At 30.5% G+C, this 20,165-nt stretch overlaps 2 protein-coding genes across 2 annotated transcripts; one reads left to right on the top strand and one right to left on the bottom strand.

The window, feature by feature from the left end:
- Positions 1 to 13,510: 13,510 nt before the first annotated feature.
- LOC135957536 (uncharacterized) lies at positions 13,511 to 14,921 on the top strand. The gene is made up of 3 exons (XM_065508308.1): positions 13,511 to 13,783; positions 14,230 to 14,353; positions 14,423 to 14,921. Exons 1-3 carry the CDS (start codon positions 13,696 to 13,698, stop codon positions 14,532 to 14,534), a joined length of 324 nt encoding a protein of 107 aa, XP_065364380.1. The 5' UTR covers positions 13,511 to 13,695; the 3' UTR covers positions 14,535 to 14,921.
- On the bottom strand, positions 14,802 to 19,809 carry PIG-K (Phosphatidylinositol glycan anchor biosynthesis class K). The gene is made up of 6 exons (XM_065508307.1): positions 19,729 to 19,809; positions 19,154 to 19,665; positions 18,945 to 19,062; positions 15,498 to 15,608; positions 15,269 to 15,429; positions 14,802 to 15,203 (listed from the first exon to the last, which is right to left on the bottom strand). The coding sequence occupies exons 1-6, from the start codon at positions 19,792 to 19,794 to the stop codon at positions 15,101 to 15,103; spliced, it is 1,071 nt and encodes a 356-aa protein (XP_065364379.1). The 5' UTR covers positions 19,795 to 19,809; the 3' UTR covers positions 14,802 to 15,100.
- Positions 19,810 to 20,165: the final 356 nt, after the last annotated feature.

Raw genomic sequence — 20,165 nt, 5'->3', positions numbered from 1 at the left:
ACAGTCATCTGTTACACTTTATTCCACCATGTCAGGGCGGCATATATTGGCCTTATCATTGGAATAAAATACCGGTAAATCATCTTCACTTTTAACCCCCACGTTTTACAAAAAAGTCGCTAACAGGCATATTTTGCCCCAGTTGCTTTTTTGAAAGTGTTGGATAGGTGAGAATTTCAAGTGAGATTCCTATCAAGTGCCATTCAATGTAGGCTGTATGAGTCTATTTGGTAAATGGTACCAGAATTGTCTTGACTGGGTTTATGGTAATCCTATTTCCAAGCGCCACTTGGTGGTTATATTCAGAGCAGTCTGCATCCTGTCCGATATCATTACGACATCCCACCTAGTAACAGAAATTACTAATAGAGGCAACCTTGTGGACAATAGGAATAATTCGATTTTTCATTCTTAAAAGACGAAGTTCAACGGTACGTGAAATTAACGAACTTGAATTCGTAAGTTTCGTTAATTTGAAACTAATATTCGGCAATTATAGAACTTTCTATCTCGTTTGTAGGTAATAAATGTCCAGAATTCATAATAAAATCACTGGTCTGATCTGATCACATCTATTTCAGATGGCGAGCGATCATTCTTGGGAATACAGCTGGCTATAAGTTTGTAAATTGCCAAATGCAATTCATAAATGTACAATAATTTCTGTGGGATATAACAACTAAGGAGTTAGTATCAATCGAAGATTCAAATTAAATTTAAGCTTTCTGGAAACTGACTTTAACTCAGAATTGCCTCTATCAATTCTAAGTTGATAGACTTAAAACATTGTTGTAATGGAATAAATAGTAGCTTAGTGCAATTAAATTCAAGTTTCTTAAATTTTCTTTGAGAAACTTTTAAGAAATGAAATGTAATTTTTTAAACTTTGTTTTTAAAAACATTCTAAGATATTCAGTTATGTCCCATTGTTTAGTTACGTTGACAAGTGGAATGCTTTAGTTTTTGGGTTCATTATAAAAACATTCTTAATAAAATATTAATAAATCCTCAAATTTCAATTTAGATTATTCAGATTTTGAAAATGAATCAAATTTGAGAATAATTTTTACATTTTAGAAAATAAATCACTGAAATAATTTTAAATAATGGAAACAAATGCAGAAATTTAACAAAAATGTTGACCATAATTTTCTTTTGATTTCATTTTGAAAGTCAAAACTGTAGTTTTTAAAAAAAATTTAATTTTACCAATCTGTATACAATAATACAATTGATTACCACTAAAATATTACATTACAATAACTTTTTAAACAAAGTATAATGATTAAATTGGCATCATTGTACAACAGACAGTAAATATGTACTCATATATTAAAGCTCAAGGTTATATAAAGCCAAAAGTGCTGCCATGATAAAAGTTACAGTTATATTTATCACAAGCAATAAGTAAATTACATGTCTTAGCCTACTTTTAGGGGCACACATAAATATTTCAGTAAATAAAATTATGTTTAAATAAAACTGTGAGATCTATAAATGTTTTGTTTACAGAATTTATAACCTAAACTCCGTTTAAACAGCCTCTTAATCATAAAGTTTAATTCTATGTATTTATTTTAAAACCAACCAAATTGTATAGTATAAAAAAATAACAAACCTTTAGAAAAAGTCCTATATAATTAATTATAAATTATGTTTAAGAAATTTATTACATAAAAAAAACCTAGAAAATAAAGAAAAAAAATTTTGCAATTAATTGTTGTTTCTTTTTTTAATTTTATAATAAACCAAAAAAAAAAAAAGATTGTTAAGAAAAAATATTATTAAAAAGAAAAAAAAAATATATACAAAAAAATTAAACATTTTTTGAATTAAAGTAGAGAGAAAAAAAATATTTATTTATAAGTTTTATTTATTTATTATTATAAAAAAATGACTATATTTAATTGTTATTGAGTTTTTAAACCAAAAAAATAAGAAAAAACAAACAAAAAATATTTTACTTAACTATAAAGAAACAAAATTGAATTATTAAACACTTTTTGTTTAAAAAAAAAATAAATTTGAGAAATTGAACAAAAAATATTTACATAAAATTTTCTTTAAAGATTTTTTTAACAAAAATAAAAAAAAATAAAACTTATAAAAAAAAAATTATATTAAAAAAAACGCTATATACACCTTGTATTAACTATAATATTTAAAACGAAAAACAAACAAAACAAAAATTATATATAAATAATATAAAAACAAACACTGTAAACCATTTATTTACCAAAAACAAAACAATTATATGAATAATAATAATTATTACAATGGAAAATGAAAAAAAAATCAAGAAATAATAATAATAAAATAATTTAAAAAAACTGTAATAAATATTTAATAAAAAAATAAATAACAACAGTTTAATTAATATGAAAAAAGGTAAGTAAGTGAAATAAAAATACATGACTAAACATGTTCATAAAATGCGGATTTTGTTTTAAAAGCTTAACATTTTTTGCATTTCTTAGATAGTGTATGATAAATCTAAACAAACTTCCTTTGTTTGAAAAATATCATATTTATTCGTTTGAAAACATAAACGAAAAGTCATTGCACTCCCTTTGAAGCACGTGATATTTGCTAAATTATCGCATAAAATGTTTAAAACTCGATTAAAATGTTCGTATAAATAAATGTTGACAGTTAACAGTTTTAAATGTTTAACATTTTATGGCCACTTTGTTAAAAATATACAATTTTTTATTGTTAATACAAGTTTTTTATTTGTTTTTTATTGCAAATGTTTTAAATTATGTGTTTAATACAAAGTTATTAATTTGAAAATACCTTAAGGTACCTCAAGTGGGTTAAAACGAATTGCAATTAACCCTACACAGGCCACAAGGCCACAGTTCACCAATTTGGTTTCCGTGAGCATAATGGAACTATCGAGCAAGTTAACCATTTAAGAAAATCTTTTGAACTTAAAAAAATATTGTTCGGTCATCTTTTCAGATGTCTTACAGGGTTTTTATAAGGTTTGGAATAAAGGTCTAATACATAAGATTAAATGCTTGCTGCCTCCTAAATAGTAGTTATAGATTACCTATAGGACCGTTTGTTTAAGGTAAAGATCAAAACTGGCATTCCACAGGGATGTGTTCTCGGACCAATATTTTGCTTGAGGAAACTGTTCCTCTATATCACTTAACAACAATCAAAAATTTTTGGAAATAAATCTGGCATTTCTAAACGGCTCTTCCGATTGGGATAATATTTGACATGGGCATAGCCAAGGAGTATTCGAGTTTAAGTTATTAAAATGGGCCCTACTGATGATCCAGGGGCGGCGCTATGGGGACCTTCGACATGTAAAATTTTTAAACACGTGCAATTTTTTAGTTTCCCATCCGATTTCAAAGTTTTTTTATATATTTTTGGAAAGCGCTGGTCTAGGTCTTGAAATTTTCATAAAATTTCAGCGTTATAGGCATTTCAAAAATTAAATTTTAAAATTTTGCCATACCTTGGTCCCCTTTTTTAAAAATATTGCTAGAACTTTGAACCGAATGGACTCGTTTGTTGGTTAGACAACTAAATTACGAATAACATACAAAAGATTTCAGAGCAATATCAATTATGGATCCAAAAATAAACGATTTTAAATTTAAATATTCCAAAAATAGTTGCGAAGAGGTGACTTAACTCTTTTTTTTATTAAAAACTAGTTGACCCCCGGCTTCGCCCGGTAGCATTTACTAATGTTAGTTCGTCAAGTTTCTCCAACCCTGCCTGTTCTTATTTATTTGCATCTAAATTTTTACTGCATACTTTAGGGGCTTTTTTATTACAGTTGACTGGACTCCAAAAAAGCCGGTTTTAGCCGTAATTTTTTAATTTTTTTCTTTACAAACCAAAAAAAGAAATCAGCCAAATCGCTCCAGCCGTTCTCACGTGATGACATTACATACATGGACCATTTCATTTTTATATATATAGATAAACTTTCTTTAAGAACATATACATATAAGCTATCTATACGAAGAACATTTTGGTATAAAAAGATGACCTATTTTTCGAGTATGTCGCCACTACGACCTTCGGAATGTGACCTATTTTTTTTATCAAAATTTCAACTTTGGGCCACATGTTCTAAAATCCCAAAGCTGGGATCAAAAAACGGGAAGCAGCTTTTGAAACCTTGATGTGTTCCCTATTTATCCCAAAGTCTTTTCTCAACCCCGAAGGAAATGTGGACCTTATGGGCAAAATTGTAAAAAAATACCATTTTTGGGATTTTCGCTCCAATTTTTAGGAATTGCGGGATTGCCTTTGACCTTTTGACAAGTCTTTTTAAACTTTGTTATTTAGAATGACAATTTTAAAAAAAAGTTGAAAACTTCATTGAGTTTTGTAAATAAATAAAGATTTTATTACATATTTATTGAGTTTCTAAAACTAAAATTTGTATCAAAATTTGAATAGGATTGCAAATATGTGACATGTCACACTTGGATAGATACCTTACTTGATGTCTCCACATAGTAGCCAAGAGGTTCACATGATACCAAAATCTTCTATTTGCTCTGGCTGATCAACGACCAATCTTAAGTAAGCCTTGACTGTAAAGTCATCTTGTATAAGACTGTTTTAAAACCAATTTGGACATACGTAATCCACTTATGGGGAACGGTAAATAATACCATTATTGATATTGTACAGAGGGCTCAATCTAAAATTCTTAGGATCGCGAAGGGAGCAGCATGGTATATTAGAAATTAGAACTTCCATAAACACATCGTGACAGATACATCTCGAAATTGCAACAAAAAGATTACTTGCAAGAACCCAAACTCGAACAAAGCTACGTATAGCTGATCATCAAACTTTGTGCATGAAGATTTACTAAAAACGGGAAGCATCGAAACAGGGGGTTTTGCAACTTCTAGAGAAAAAGAAAAAAAAACATTGTTAGCTATGTTACCTTTTCCCATCTTTTTGGCAACATATGGATTCCGGGCCAAAAGAACTGATCGCCTCTTGATGCCAAGAACGAATCAAGCCTATGTAGGATACTCTGTTTTAAGGTGAAGCGTATCCCAGAGCGAGCGCTCTACATCGATCAAAGCAAATAGAAGTTGGAAGGGGCAAGGTGTGGACTATAAGGCGGGAAGCGAAACTTCCCAACTACTTTCATTATATATGTAAATCATTTCTGGCCGCATATTCTAGTCGTTTTTTGGCCAATGCTCGCTTCAAACGAATCAGTTTCGTTTTGTACAGGTTCCCTGTGATGGTCTGGGGCCAAATTTCAACAGCTCAGAACAGTAGGACCCTTTTCTTAGAACCAATTACCTTAGCGCCATGGATATATGGTCTCTTACTCTTCGGGTTATTGTAATGAATCCATTTTTAATACCAAATAATGATTCAGTGCAAAAAAGATTTCGCGACATCAACTTGTTTACAATATTATTTAGCGATTTCTTTTTAAACAGTTGCTCACACTCCTTTAACTTCTGTATAAAAAAATCGTAAATTAAATTTCATTTAATTATTCATACTTCTTCATTAACAACGTAATAAATAATCTAAATTTTTTCCTGACAATAAAATACTTCCCGTTAAATTTTTGTAATTAAAAAAAAAAACACCAAATGAATTGCTCAAGCTTAAAAAACAAAATAGTAAACAGTAATTAATAATTGTGCTAAAAATTCCAAAATCTCCTCTAGACAGTCGATACATTAAATAAATAAATTATAAAATTGCCAAAACAAAATAACAATAAAAAGTTTTATTTAATGCACAAATAAAAGTTAATGACTTTATTCGCACGTTTAATTTTTTTTTATGTAAAATAATTCGCGTCATCACAGATTTGAATCGAATTTTTTTTTTGCTTTAGAAAACATAAACAACAAAATTCTTAAAAACCAGTTATGATGGCTTTGACGCCACGAATTTAATAAAATTAAAAATAAAATAGGCGCCATTACGATATAAATTATAACAATTAAACACGGGGATAAACAAAAGCATTTCGGGCAATATGAATTAGTTATTTTGAAAAATTCCATAGAAAACAATGCTCTTTGGTCTATAGGGGGACTACAACACCATTTCCAATTGTATTTTAGAAATTTCTAATTGTATTTTAGAAAATTCCAATTGTATTTCAGAATTTTCCAATTGTATTTCAGAAAATTCTAATATAATATTCTGAAAAACCATTGGACAATTCTGAAATACAATTAGTAACTTTTTAAGTATACATTAAATACAATTGGAATATTCTGAAATACAATTAGAAATTTCTGAAATTTAATTGGAATTTTCTGAAATACAACTATAAGCTTCTGAAATACAATTGGAAATGGTATAGTGTTATTACTAAGACGTATTTTTTATAACATATTAAACGGTTTTTAATCGTATTTAGAATAAAACGTGGTCGCTGTTGTTCTTAATTCAAATCTTGCAAGACACTATTATTTTGAGGTCGTTTTATATTCATTTATTTAGAAAGCTATAGGATAACTATTTGTGGACTAAGAGAATATTTCAACAAATTTTCCAAAAATAAGCGATTTTGAATTTAAAATTGAGAAAATTTTTAATTTTCGTATTCGTAGAAAAAAAAGTTTACAAAATAGTTAATGTATTATATGGTTGGGCTAGACCGACCATACTTTCTTACTTGTTTTTAATATATTAAAATGTGAAATTTTATGTTAAAAACGCAATAAAAATCACTCTAGAACAAGAAGGTCTACTATTTTTAAAAACTGTTTATAAAAAAAATTCCATCAGTTTTCTACATAATACAAAAACAATTAATTTGTTTAGTCTTTTGGTTTGCATCATTCAATACATTATACACAATTCGACGAATCTTATAAGTTTGTGTATTTGTATCTTGTAAATATTTGGACCGATTTTGTAGATACGAGAATCATGTGTAAGGTTGTCCTTAAACTGAACAATTTCATTGGAATACAGTACGGGCTCGATTTGCGCAACCGAAAGGAAATCGAGGTTGTTGCGATATTCGAAATGTTGCAACAATCAACCACTATATACGCTATTATTTTTTATTCTTTTTTTAACAAAAACATGCAATTTAATTAACTAAAAGTAATTAATTCATTTATTAAACAAAACAAAGTAAAAATAAATATAATATGTACTCGAATAAATAAAAATATATTTTAATAAAAAATAACTGAATAAACAGCCAAAATTCTTTATGAGAGCAGTGTCGTCGTGAAATTACGCTTCTGATTTACGCTTTTGAATTACGCTTCTGATTAAAAAACAACCAGAATAAATAGAGAAGAAAATAGAATAACTTCTGAATAATATTACATATGAAAAAAAAAATAAAGTTGCACTTATCGCGTCTGTTTTTTGAAAAAAGTTGCAGTTATAAAGACTGCAATGTTAAAAAATAGGCTGTTGCGCTAATTGGTCAGTTGCAATAATAGGTAGTTGCACAAATCGAGCCCGTACTGTATTTTAATAAAAAAATTCATTCTTATGAAATCTTTTTTTTATATTTTTTGCCATAATAAAATTTGAAACGTTTAGTGAAATAAAAATTATTCTGGGTCATGAAGGTCTACTATTTTTATACCCAAAATCAAAAAAAATGGGCGGTCGGTTGTTTTATTACAGTTTGTAAATATGAACGCTTATGCATTAAACACATTGAAGACAGCAGGCTTCCGACTTCAATCTGTCAAAAATAGAATACACACGTTTATATGAAGACGATTCTTTTGACGACAGCACAACTTCACGACGACACGACTTCGTTTGCTGCTGCTGCCCAATTAGGCTAATTTCTATTTTTGTCAACTTCAAAACAGAAATAGTGTTGCTAATATAATAAAAAATGTAAATCAAATTAGTGCTTAAAAAAATATATTTTTTTTTACTTAATTAAGAGAAGTTTCTGATAACCATATTGAAATGAATTAATAACAGGTACATAAATTATTACCACATATATATATTTACTCAAAATAATTGTTTAACGTTTAATTACTTTGGAATTTTGTACGGTTATTTTTTATTAAAATAAAAAATTAAAGTGACATCACTGAATTATAAATCAGCTGTTTACTTTGAAGCTGTCGTCTTTAAAAGAATTCACCGGCTGCCGCACGGCTGCAACTTCAGCCAGCAGCATTTGTGTTCGTGAAGTCGTGAAGCCTGCTGTCTTCAATGTGTTTAATGCATTAATTTATTACTGTCACATTAATAGCAGGGTCAGACGGCATGTATTGCTTGTGTATTGGAACATGTATTCGATACATATGGAATTCCATGTGTATATCAAAATTCACGTTATACATACGATTCATAATTTCCACGTTCAAACATACATATGTAATTGCATGTGACATAACCTCTATTAGTTTATATGTTTGTTGTTTATACCCTACACCACCATAGTGGGGAGGGTATTATGCGTTTGTGCAGATGTTTGTAACGTCCAAAAATATTAGTCTAGCACCCACCTTAAAGTATACCGATCGACTTAGAATCACTTTCTGAGTCGATTAAACGATGTCCGTCCGTCCGTCCGTCCGTCCGTCCGTCCGTCTGGTTGGCTGGCTGGCTGTCCATGTAAACCTTGTGCGCAAAGTACAGGTCGCAATTTTGAATATATTTCGATAAAATTTGGTACATATAATTTTTTCGGCCCAAGGACGAACCCTATTGAAACTGGCTGAAATCGGTCCATTATTTCATATAGCCCCCATACAAATGTCCTCCCGAAATTGGACTTTATCGGTCATAAATGTTTATTTATATATGTATCTACACAAATTTCGCTCCAAATAACTTTTATACATACGAAATTCATGTCACCAAATTTTATTACGATCGGTGCATAATTAGTCATAGCTCCCATATAAGACCCGCTTCCGAAAATCACTTTAATGTGCATAAATCGCTTAAAAATGTTGGTATACACACAAAATTCAACATAGTTAACTTTAATATAGACATAAATCACACGACCTAATTTTATGGTGATCGGTCCATAATTGGTCATAGCTCCCATATAAGGCCCACTTCCAAAAATCACTCAAAAATATAAATTATTGATATTTTAAAAGAAAAATATTTTTACTCATTTACTTGGTGTAGGGTATTATATGGTCGGGCTTGACCGACCATACTTTCTTACTTGTTTTAACAATATATTTATTTAAAACGTTTTTAAATCACAATAAATATATTTAATGCAATGAAACTTATTTTGTTATGATTTTTCTTTACTCGTTTTTGTTTTGTTATTTTTTATTTTGTACTCACACAGTGTTGTATTTCAAAATACAATACTGTTATACACACGAAAATAGAACATGCTCTAATTGCCAAAAATGTCACGAGTAATACACATGTATTTTACATACACAAAGTTTCATATGGATCACACGGTATGTAAATGTTTACATATGTAAAAATGTACCAAAACATGGCACAAAACACAAGCAATACATGCCGTCTGAGCCCCCTTTTAGTATACCTTCTGAATCCACTAATAGGGGGGTCAGACGGCATGTATTGCTTGTGTATTGGGACATGTATTCGATACATATGGAATTCCATGTGTATGTCAAAATTCACGTTATACATGTGATTCATAATTTCCACGTTCAAACGTACATATGTAATTGCATGTGACATAACCTCTATTAGTTTATATGTTTGTTGTTTTTAACAATATATTTATTTAAAACATTTTTAAATCACAATATATATATTTAATGCAATGAAATTTATTTTGTTATGATTTTTCTTTACTCTTTTTTGTTTTGTTTTTTTTATTTTGCACTCACACAGTGTTGTATTTCAAAATACAACTCTGTTATACACACGAAAATAGAACATGCTCTAATTGCCAAAAATGTCACGAGTAATACACATGTATTTTACATACACAAAGTTTCATATGGATCACACGGCATGTATATGTTTACATATGGAAAAATGTCCCAATACATGGCACAAAACACAAGCAATACATGCCGTCTGACCCCCCTTTAATTGTGTTAATTGAAACAAATTGTCATCGATTCTTTTTCAAATTATGTTAAAGAGGATTCATAGTGAAAGGCCTTATGTGGCAACAATGAACCATGAAATTAAGAGATTTATGCGTGTTAAAGTGATTTTCGGAAATGAGTACCGATCAACATTAAATTACGTGACAGGACTTCCGTATATATTAAATTTATTTGGAGCAAAATTTGTTTAGATACCTATGTATATAAATTTAACAGTTATGACCGATAAACTCCAATTTAGAGAGGACATTTGTACACGTTCCCTGTGATGGTCTGGTCTGATTCCAGCAGCACATAATAGAGAATTACCATAGCGCTATGAATATTTATTTGGTGACGATTTGGCTAATTGGACGGCCTTCACGATCGGTATACTTTAAGGTGGACTAATATTTTTGGGCGTCACAAACATCTGCACAAACGCATTATACCCTCCCCATTATGGTGGTGTATGGTATAATCATTGATTAGAAAACTGGTTCCAGAATCGTTCCAATCATTAAACTTGTTCGGAAGGTGAAAAAAAAACAAAAATGATTAGTTTCAAAGTTCTAGAACTAGTTGTGGAACTAATACAGTTTTTCTTGACATTTTATTATATTTTAAATTCTAGATTTCTATAAACTCAATTATTAAATTAAAATGATTTATTTTTATACCCAGCATCAGAAAGACTATTTAGGGAACGATATCACAGAAACCTTGTGCTTAGATGTCCTAATGCAGGACAATGACAAAGAAGATGAAAAATTGTCTCATCCTCCATCTTGACAACTTCTACAGAAGTCGTTATAGGGCCGGTCAAGTCTCCTCGCATGGGTGGCAAATGTGTAGTGTCCGGTTATCACTATATTACTAAATTGTGAACGTGACAGGCCAAGAAGATATGTTGTCCGTCCTCGGTTTGGTTGGTTGGTTTACGTGGTAGTTCACTGCGTGCAAACAATCAAGTAGAGTCGAAGGGATTCCGTTTTGACAAGACCACACCAATCGTCAGATGTAATGTCATTTACATCGTAATGTATGTAAAATGTATACAAAAGGTCGAGTTTGCTAGACCCAAACCTGTAACCGTGAGATATCTCAGTAGGTCATTGAGTTTAGACCCGGCTACCTCACCAAGGTTGGTCAGTGTATAGTTGGCCATGAATTTATGTGTCTTGACACTCAGGGCTGGGCATTCGCAGAGAAGGTGGAAAATCGTTTCCTCTTTTTCCCTATCCTTACAGCTACGACAATGGTCGTTATAAGGGAGTCCCAGGCAATTTGCATGCTTGCCTAAAGTACAGTGCCCCTTTAATACTGCCAGCAACCTTGATATATCCCTTCTATTCCAGGTTATCAAGATGGCCACATCAACTTGGCTACCCTACATGTGTCTAAATTACGCCATCTATTCTCAGCCTTTGTAAGAAAGTGTCTGAAGATAATACCTTTAATAGTCCCAGTGGAATTGCTACTGAGACCGCATTGGAGATATTTAAGACAGATCCCATTCTGGCTAGTTCGTCTGCCTGTTCATTACCGTAGTGGTCTCTGTGCGCAGGGACCCAAACCAAAGTAATGTCAGATAGACGATCTAGTCTTGACAGAGAATTCTTACATTGCCTAACTGGTGAAAATTAAGTTGTGTAGGCCTTCAGTGAGAGAAGTGCCGCCTGGCTGTCAACAAAGATACCTATATTGCCGCTAGTATTATGATCCTCGGTTTTGTCGGCGTCATATCATCGTAATTACTAATTTGTAGCTTGCAATTAGATAACGGAATCCTGCATAGGAAGTTTATGACTCCATCAGTCATTTGGCATTTTTTCGCCAAAGCATCAGCAACCAGAGTACGGAAATAAACAAATCGAAACGTTTGCTATCGTTTTGTTTTGTTCTTTTCAGTGAGTAAAACAAAAACCAAACACATACAATGAGAATGATTGCCCCATTATGTTTTGTATTGTTTTTGCTCATGAGCGCAAACTGTACATTAATATAAATATTGAAACATTATGATAAAAAACGTTTAACAAACGTTTGGTAATAGAGAACACAGTACAAAAAAAAACAAAACGAATAAAAAATAGTTTCTCTATCTGTTTTGTACTCAAATGTACGATTGTAACGGTAAATTAAATAATGCAGATGAGTGAAAAGCTAATCGTTTCGTTTTCTCTCTTTGTCACTTGAAAAGTTATTGTTTTGTTTTTGCTCATGTACAATACAATATAAATATTTTGATTTGTTTTGTACACAGGTGCCCGTAATATCTCCGTGTCCACGTACCCAGATGAGTACGTCTTTTGAATGTCTCGCCATACTGTTTAAGGATGCCCGGCATTCCTGGACTAAGTTTGATGTTGTATACACACCTGTCAGATATTTTATTGGGGCCTGATTGTCAGTATATATACGAATATCCCTGATTGATATCTTGTTATAATTGAGGAAGTTAGCCGCCCTTTTAATGCCCGATATTTCAGCTTAAATAATGCTACATTTCTAATTTCGAATTCCTGAATATAGACACCTACGCTAACTCGATCTCCCTTCCTAAAGCCGTCGGTATACACTGAGAGGCTCGTTGTGTTATGTAAAGATCCGTCCATTTGAGTCCTCATGACCGTTGAAAACACGAAAGGGTAAGTTGGCTGAAATTTTCCACAAATAGAATTTCGAATTACGATTTATGTGAGGGCGTTTAAAAATAGGGTAATTTTTTTTAAATATTTCCCATATAACTCGTGGGTCCACAGTAATTTCGTTAACGGTAGCGGTAACGATTGCCAACCTTGTATAAAACTGTTTTTCTATCATATAAACAAAATACAAAAAATAATAATATTTAATATAGTCAAAAGTTCAAATGTTTATTAAATAAATTAGTATATACTGTACTGTTTAATAAATTTCGAAAAATTTTGGCTGATAACAAATTTTGTTCAACATTTGTACTCAATTTAAAAATGATAACGCTTTCCAAAAATCTGAATTGTTGTTTATTATTAACAAAAAATATTAATTAGAGCATCCCTGCATGACTAAAAATCTTGACAAAAAAACCCAAATTCTTTTTAAATTTATTAAAACGTTTAAATTCCTGTATATGTAATAAAAAAACCAGCAGCTTACTGTTATACTTGTTAATAAATTCCGGTTAAAAACGGAGCGTGAGTAAGTGCATCGCACCCTTGATGTAATATACAATTAATTTACAAAAAACTGTTGTAATAACACGTTACGAGAAGCTACTTTTAATTAATTTAACTTTTTCTTTCATAAGAGATTCTCAGCTCCACCCGCTTTTTTAATGAGATTTTTTTTTAATTTCTTCAGCTGTGATTTGTTTTTTTTTTGTTTTTGAACTTGAACTTGTTGCTGCTGGCGTTGTCATTTAGTTTGTTGGAATGAAATTGAAATCGAAACCAAAGAAATAAGTGTTTGAATTAAATACAATTATTATTATTGTATTTACTTGTTAAGCAAGAATCGCAATTATCATCGCAGTTTAGTTAATTTGGAACTCATATATAACATGCTGAATTTGTGTTTCAATTAAACAGTTGTTTCATAAACATTGTGGTGTTTAAACGTTAATTTAAATTAAACAAAATAATTAATTTTGATTTTTCTTGATTTGTGTTATATTGGAGATTAAAATAAAATATTCAACATGAAATTCGCCGTAGTTATTTGTGTTTTGTGCAGTTTGATTGCTGTCAATGAAGCTGCCATTGCCATGGCCAGATTCAATAATCCAAGTGAGTGCTAAGAAAGGATTAAGTTTAAAAAAGGATTAAGTGATTTATCTGATAAAGGATTTTATGTTTAAGTGCTGGTTCACACACGTCAAGTTTACTTGTGCAAGTCTTGAGTTTGTAGATGAGTGAGGAGAGGAGATTGGAAAGATTTTCCTCTTTTTCTTTCTCTCTCTTCTATAAACTCAAGACTTGGTCAAGTAAAATTGGCGTGTGTGAAACCATAATCAATTTTTAAATTTATAAAATTTGTAAAATATAATGTTTTCACCATAAAAATTAAAAGTTCATGTTGCCATCCTTAATTTATGAATGTTTTTTATAAACAATTTGAAAAAATGTTTGGCCCTAATAAAATTATTTTTTTATACCCTTCACCTTCGTGAGAAGGGTATATTTTTTAAATAAATTTAACTAAATCCGGATCTTTTTCCTACATTTCTTTCTAGCTTATCCCGGCAAATGTACCATTGATGAAAAAACCATCTTGTCACCCGGACAAAAGGGCAAGGCCCCCAATAATCCATGTGCTGGTGTTACCTGCATGGACAATGGTTATGTAGAATTTAGAACGTAAGTTTTAAAAACAATGTATAACCGGAAATATATAACAAATTTAATGAATTATTGTTACATTAACAGCTGTCCCGCTGTGGCACCACCAAAAGGTTGTAAACTACGTGACTTTGTTAATACCAATCGTCATTATCCCGAGTGTTGTGAGCGTAAATATGATTGTACTAAATTGATTTAAAACCAGATACTCAGCAGAAAAGCTAGAACAAGAAAAAAGAAGACACAACAATTAAGAAAATAACATCATTAAAAGCAGCACTAAAACCTGAAATCATGACGTATCATCTCATATTTTTTTTACTACATTTAGTAGACCCCACAAAGGAAGGTGTGTCTTTATAAATTGTGGCTACTACATGACTTTAAACATTTACCATTAAAAAAAGAAAGAAACAAAGACTAAGAACCCTCACACTCATCATATTTATGTAGGAAGCTGTATGTGTTTCTTTTGGTTTAATATTTAAATTGTTTTTTTTTTATTAAGTTTAAGTTTAATGAATTTTTATTATTTATAAAAAAAGGTTTATAATTTATGTTATATTAATTTAAAGTAAACAAAGAAGAAAGAAATAAAAATATAAAAAAAAAATTACAAAATAATAACTTGTTTCGTTCATTTAAAGCAACTGTTAAACTTGTACAGACAATAATAAAAATAACTGATAATAAAAATACTTATTTGGTTATTCACTTGTATTTGACTGCATCACAAAATAACTAAATAAATTAATTAATTCAAAATTATTTAAAAATTTCTTTGGGAAATTGTGATTCAAATTGTATATAAAATGAATCTTTTTTGGCATTTGATATTTCGGCTTCCAAAGCGGCAGCAATAAAGTCTCTGTAAAATGAAAAATAAACAAGAAATAACAATAAATAAAAACAAATTTATTTTCCTATACTCACTCTTCCTCTGCCAATGTTATATTCACTCTACCCTTGGTTATTTCTGTAGGTCTTATGGAGCCAAAGAAATCGGTAATGGGTACTTTATAGGGATCTCGTTTATACAGATCTTTACGCACTCCCACCGTAGAAATGCACAAACGTTTGGGGCACACTGTCAACTATTAGAAAATTAAGTTTATTTTAAGTATTATAAAGATCTTTAGTTTATAGTTTTGTTTGAACTTACAAATTCTCCCATGGTTTTATCACTGTTTGGCTGTACCTTTTCCAAAAACTCCAATGCATAGTAGGTATAACGATCAATCATGTAAACGCCAATGGATGAATCAACATGATGCTGGAAATAAGGAAAAAAGTACATTAAAAATAAAAAATAATTTTTACTCAAAATACAAATAGATATACAGAGAGTGACAATTAGGGTTTTTATCTCGGGAATTTCCGGGACAAATTTCCCGGGAATTTTGCCAATTTTTCACTTCCCGATTCCCGGGATTTTTAGTCGGGATTCCAGGAAAATACAAAGAAAACAAGTTAGAACTCCATTTTTTTTAAAGTGAAAAGTTTTTTTTACAGTTTTTCGTTTATATCTCGGAAATAATATGTCGCTTAATATTATTATTTAGTTGGGGTTTAACGAACTGACATTTAAAAAGACATATGGAAAACTACACGATCTAGAAATAAAAGTGAATAATCTTCAATGCCAAAATGGACCGGTGCGAATTATTCCACAAAAATCTAGTAGAATAAAGGACCCCACTTTTGATGGCGGCACACGCTTTGGTATTTTCAAGTATAGAATTGATTTTGGCTTTGAAAGGAAACACAGCAATAGTTCTTGGTAACAATGACATCTTTATAATGAGTGTGTTTTCTGCAAAAAAATTCATTCTGTATTATAAAAATTCATAATTCTTCATTTTGTGAATGAACACCTTTGAATCCAATAATTTGGAAATTTTCATCTATAAGCTTTCCGTCATTATATTTTTTAAAAACTATTTGTATAAACTTTTATATTTTGTAAATAACAAGGCATCAAATGAAGACTTTATGTATACATACATATGTAAATATAACATATAACAAAGGATCGAAGGAATTAATTCTTAATTCCATTTTCGTGATCAAAATATATTTTATCTCTTAACGATTCTGTTAAATGTATTGGATTAATTTCTTTTACTAAAATAAAATTTGTTTCAATTCATTTTGTAAATGATTAAAAGCTAAATAAAACTGAATGAGATAAAACATTTTAACTCAATTTGTAGTAGATTTAATCAACAAAAATTTAATCATTCAAAGTTTGAATAAATTCTGTTATTAATTAATTTCACATTGAAGCTTTTAAAGGAAGCTAAAGAATTAGATATTGGGAATGGATTTATGAAATGAATTAAGTTCAAATTGAATTAATTAATACGAAGTTTTATATATAATTGAGGGATTCAAACGGTCTGCTATTATGTCGTATTGTCATAATGTCATAAAATATTTTTTTAGTTTAAACAAATTCTCGTTGTGTTGCAAACAAAAAAGGGTTATTTTATGACAAACCAATAAACATAGTTCAAAAAGTCTTATTAGTTTATAACATTTTTGTTTGAAACCCAACAAAAATTTGTTTAAACTAAAAAAATATTTTATGACATTATGACAATACGACCTAAAACGAGACCGTTTGAATCCCCCAAATGATTATAACACTAAGTTTTTATATGAAATTTTGCTATAATATTCACAATTCACAGTATTATTATATATTTCGGGAATAGCCGGGTACCCGGGAATGTAGAGAAACATTTTCCCGTTTCCCGGGAATCAAAAACCCTAGTGATAATACAATGGAAAGTTTTTTGAAAACTATATTACGTAATTTCAGTTCTCAAAACCATGACCTTTTACCAAATACATATTGCTCATTTGCTGCAACAACGTCATAATTAAAAATAGTCGTTTCGAGAAAAACGACTTTGAATGTTTTATGACATTTTACTATTTCTTAAATAAATTCGCAACAAATCATACGATTTCAGAAATAAAACCTGATTTAAATAGTAGATACTAATATCTTTCTAATATGTATTTAACACAAATTTTTACTTGTCGAATATACGAGAAAACATGAATTTTCATGTTGAATTTTATAACATGTAATTTGTGATCAACAGATAAACACGGTGGAGACAGTGTAATGGTATGGGCTTGGATTGGAAACCTGACATTTAATGAAGGAAACATAGACAGGTAGATGTATCTGGATCTCCTAAGAGATAATTTAGTACAAAGTGCGGAGAAACTTGGCATTAGGCAACGATCCCAAGCATTCATCTGGCATTGTAAAGACTTGGCTTATCTGGAACTGCTCACTTGTAATACAGACACTGCACAGAGTACAGACCTCAATGTTATTGAATATTTGTGGTCAATGCTGGAAAATAATAAGAAACCACAATATTTCTAATGCTTCGGATTTGAATCGGGCACTGCAGGAAGAATGGGGTAAAATTAGTTCCGATTCCCAGCAAAATCTTCACTTAAAATTTTAAATGTAGCTACAATTTAACTACTTCCTGACGCCCATTAACACGAAGCCTGGTTAGGCGTTAACTAATAGTTATACTGTCGGTTAAAATTATTTTTGTATGAAAACTGTCAGTATAACTATTAGTTAACACATAACCAGACTTTGTGTTACTGGAGCTGAATGAATTATTTTGTAGCCATGGCAAATATAAATCTAATCGTGAGGTCGCGAGTTCAACTCCCGGTTGGCTCAACTTTTTTGTAACTACAATTATATTTAACTAGCGGATACCCAGCGTGTCTTACTACGCTAAAAATTCTTTATTATAGAGGGGTTTTATAATAAAAATTGTTGTACCATATTAATGTACAAAAAAGTATATTTTTGTAAAAAAAGTACCAAAAGGGGGAGGAATTATACGTTCATATTTACGTTTACGTTAAAAGTTACAAAATCCATTCGAATTTTATTTCGAAAGTCTACCATTCCCTTTGAATTTAATTTCTGTAATATAGGATGCAAAAAAATACAAAAAACAAAAAGTACAACCCATCTGTCCACTTATTCCTCGTAAAACTACTACAAGACAATTAAATTTCAGTGTAGTTTAAGAAATTTTCAAAAATTTTATCTAAAACTTAAAATTAGTTCTCGAACTGTTAGGCTCGTCTTTGGTTGTTATCACCCTCTTATTCTCGTATACAATTTGACAAAGAACATTTAAACTGGCCGAGATAGAAATGGAATACTGTTCTCTTTTACTAGACTAGAGCACAAGTACACAAATAAGGCAGTCAAGTTTGGCAGTGGCAATATTATGATGTGAAGCTGTTAGAGCATGGTATGGTAACAATTCATATCATAGAAGATACTATGGAGATACAAAGTGGAAAATATGACGCCATTTTAAAGATTCCAGCAAGACGATGACCCCAAATACACCTATTGACTTGTAACAGAGTGGTTACAATCCAATTAGGTACTTGTTTTAAAGTGGCCTGCCCAATCTCCAGATCTCAATCCCATAGAAAACTTATCAAAAATTCATGAAAGCAAAATACTGACTCAAAAAATGTTATCACGTAGGATGCTTTATAAGATGTGTTTATATGTGAGTGACAATAAACGCAATAAACTTACCGACAATGAGTCCTCTCCCACCAAACTACTAGCAACAGCCAAAATATTGGGAGAAGTAAACTTTTCATACAAAGAAGCAGCCTGGCAAGTGTCAACCATTAAAAATAATTCATTGTAACTAAAACAAGAATATAATAAAAATTTTAGTAAACTGTTTTCAATCTAGAAATATTGATTTTGCAAATTTACGCCAAATTTATTTAACCCACCGTTTCTTCTCCCACATTTGCTCCACCGCATCTGCCAACTCCTGACTAGTGATCTCCTCTGAATCTTGGAATTTCAAAAAACCATCACCACCATGACCCGTCAAATAAATCAAAACATTACTGCCAGCATCCGTTAATAATTTCTTAGAACGAGCAGTACCATTTTGTGTACGACCCGTCAACAGTCTCACAAAATTCTCTACGGTCACCTCATAGCCACGATAATCCACCTCCACATCATCACCATAAACATTTATATGTTGATTGGCATTATTGTAAACCTGACCAGGACGGGGATTGCGAGGATTACAGGCCATGTCGTCGGCAATCATAAGTATAATCTGGGAATCGGGTATGCCTAAACGCTTAACAGATCTATAGATAGATAAAACATTAGCTACATGACGATAGTTAAACCAAAAACGAGAGGCATCTACTAGCACGGCCCAATTGTTGGTGTGGGTAGAACGTTGTACAGATTCTACATATGCTGCGGGCAGTTGTTTGGAGGACTAAAAGAAAAGTTGTCAAGTAATATAATAATACATATTTATGGTGCTTTATGGATAACTTACATCTTCACTTAAACATAGGCTACAACTTAGTACTAATATTAAGCTAATTTTAAATAAAATTTTCATTTTATTAGGGAATGTGTAATTTTTATCAATAAAAAGAAAAAATTTGTATGCGGCTTTTTTTTGTTTATTATCTGTCAGCTGTTTACCAATAAACTTGGCATTACTTTTTCACTTAGAACAACAGGCTGATTCGTAAATGTATAAAACATGAAATTAAGGTGTTACCAATCAAAATTGAGTAAAAAGGGTATTGCCATACTGAATAAGTATTAAACCGTTAAATATCACAATTTAAATAGATGTTTAAATAAAATTGTTTTATTTTGCTTAGAAATCTTATTAAATTTAGGAATTTACTTATTAATTGTTCAGAATAATTAATAAAGTAATGTATTTCTTTAAAATAAAAGGTATTCAATATATATTAAGGC

Source organism: Calliphora vicina, chromosome 4, assembly GCF_958450345.1.
Source record: "Calliphora vicina chromosome 4, idCalVici1.1, whole genome shotgun sequence".
NCBI classification, from domain to species: Eukaryota; Metazoa; Arthropoda; class Insecta; order Diptera; family Calliphoridae; genus Calliphora; species Calliphora vicina.
Note: the sequence above shows the minus strand (reverse complement) of the source record. Positions and strands in the feature narration are given on the sequence as shown.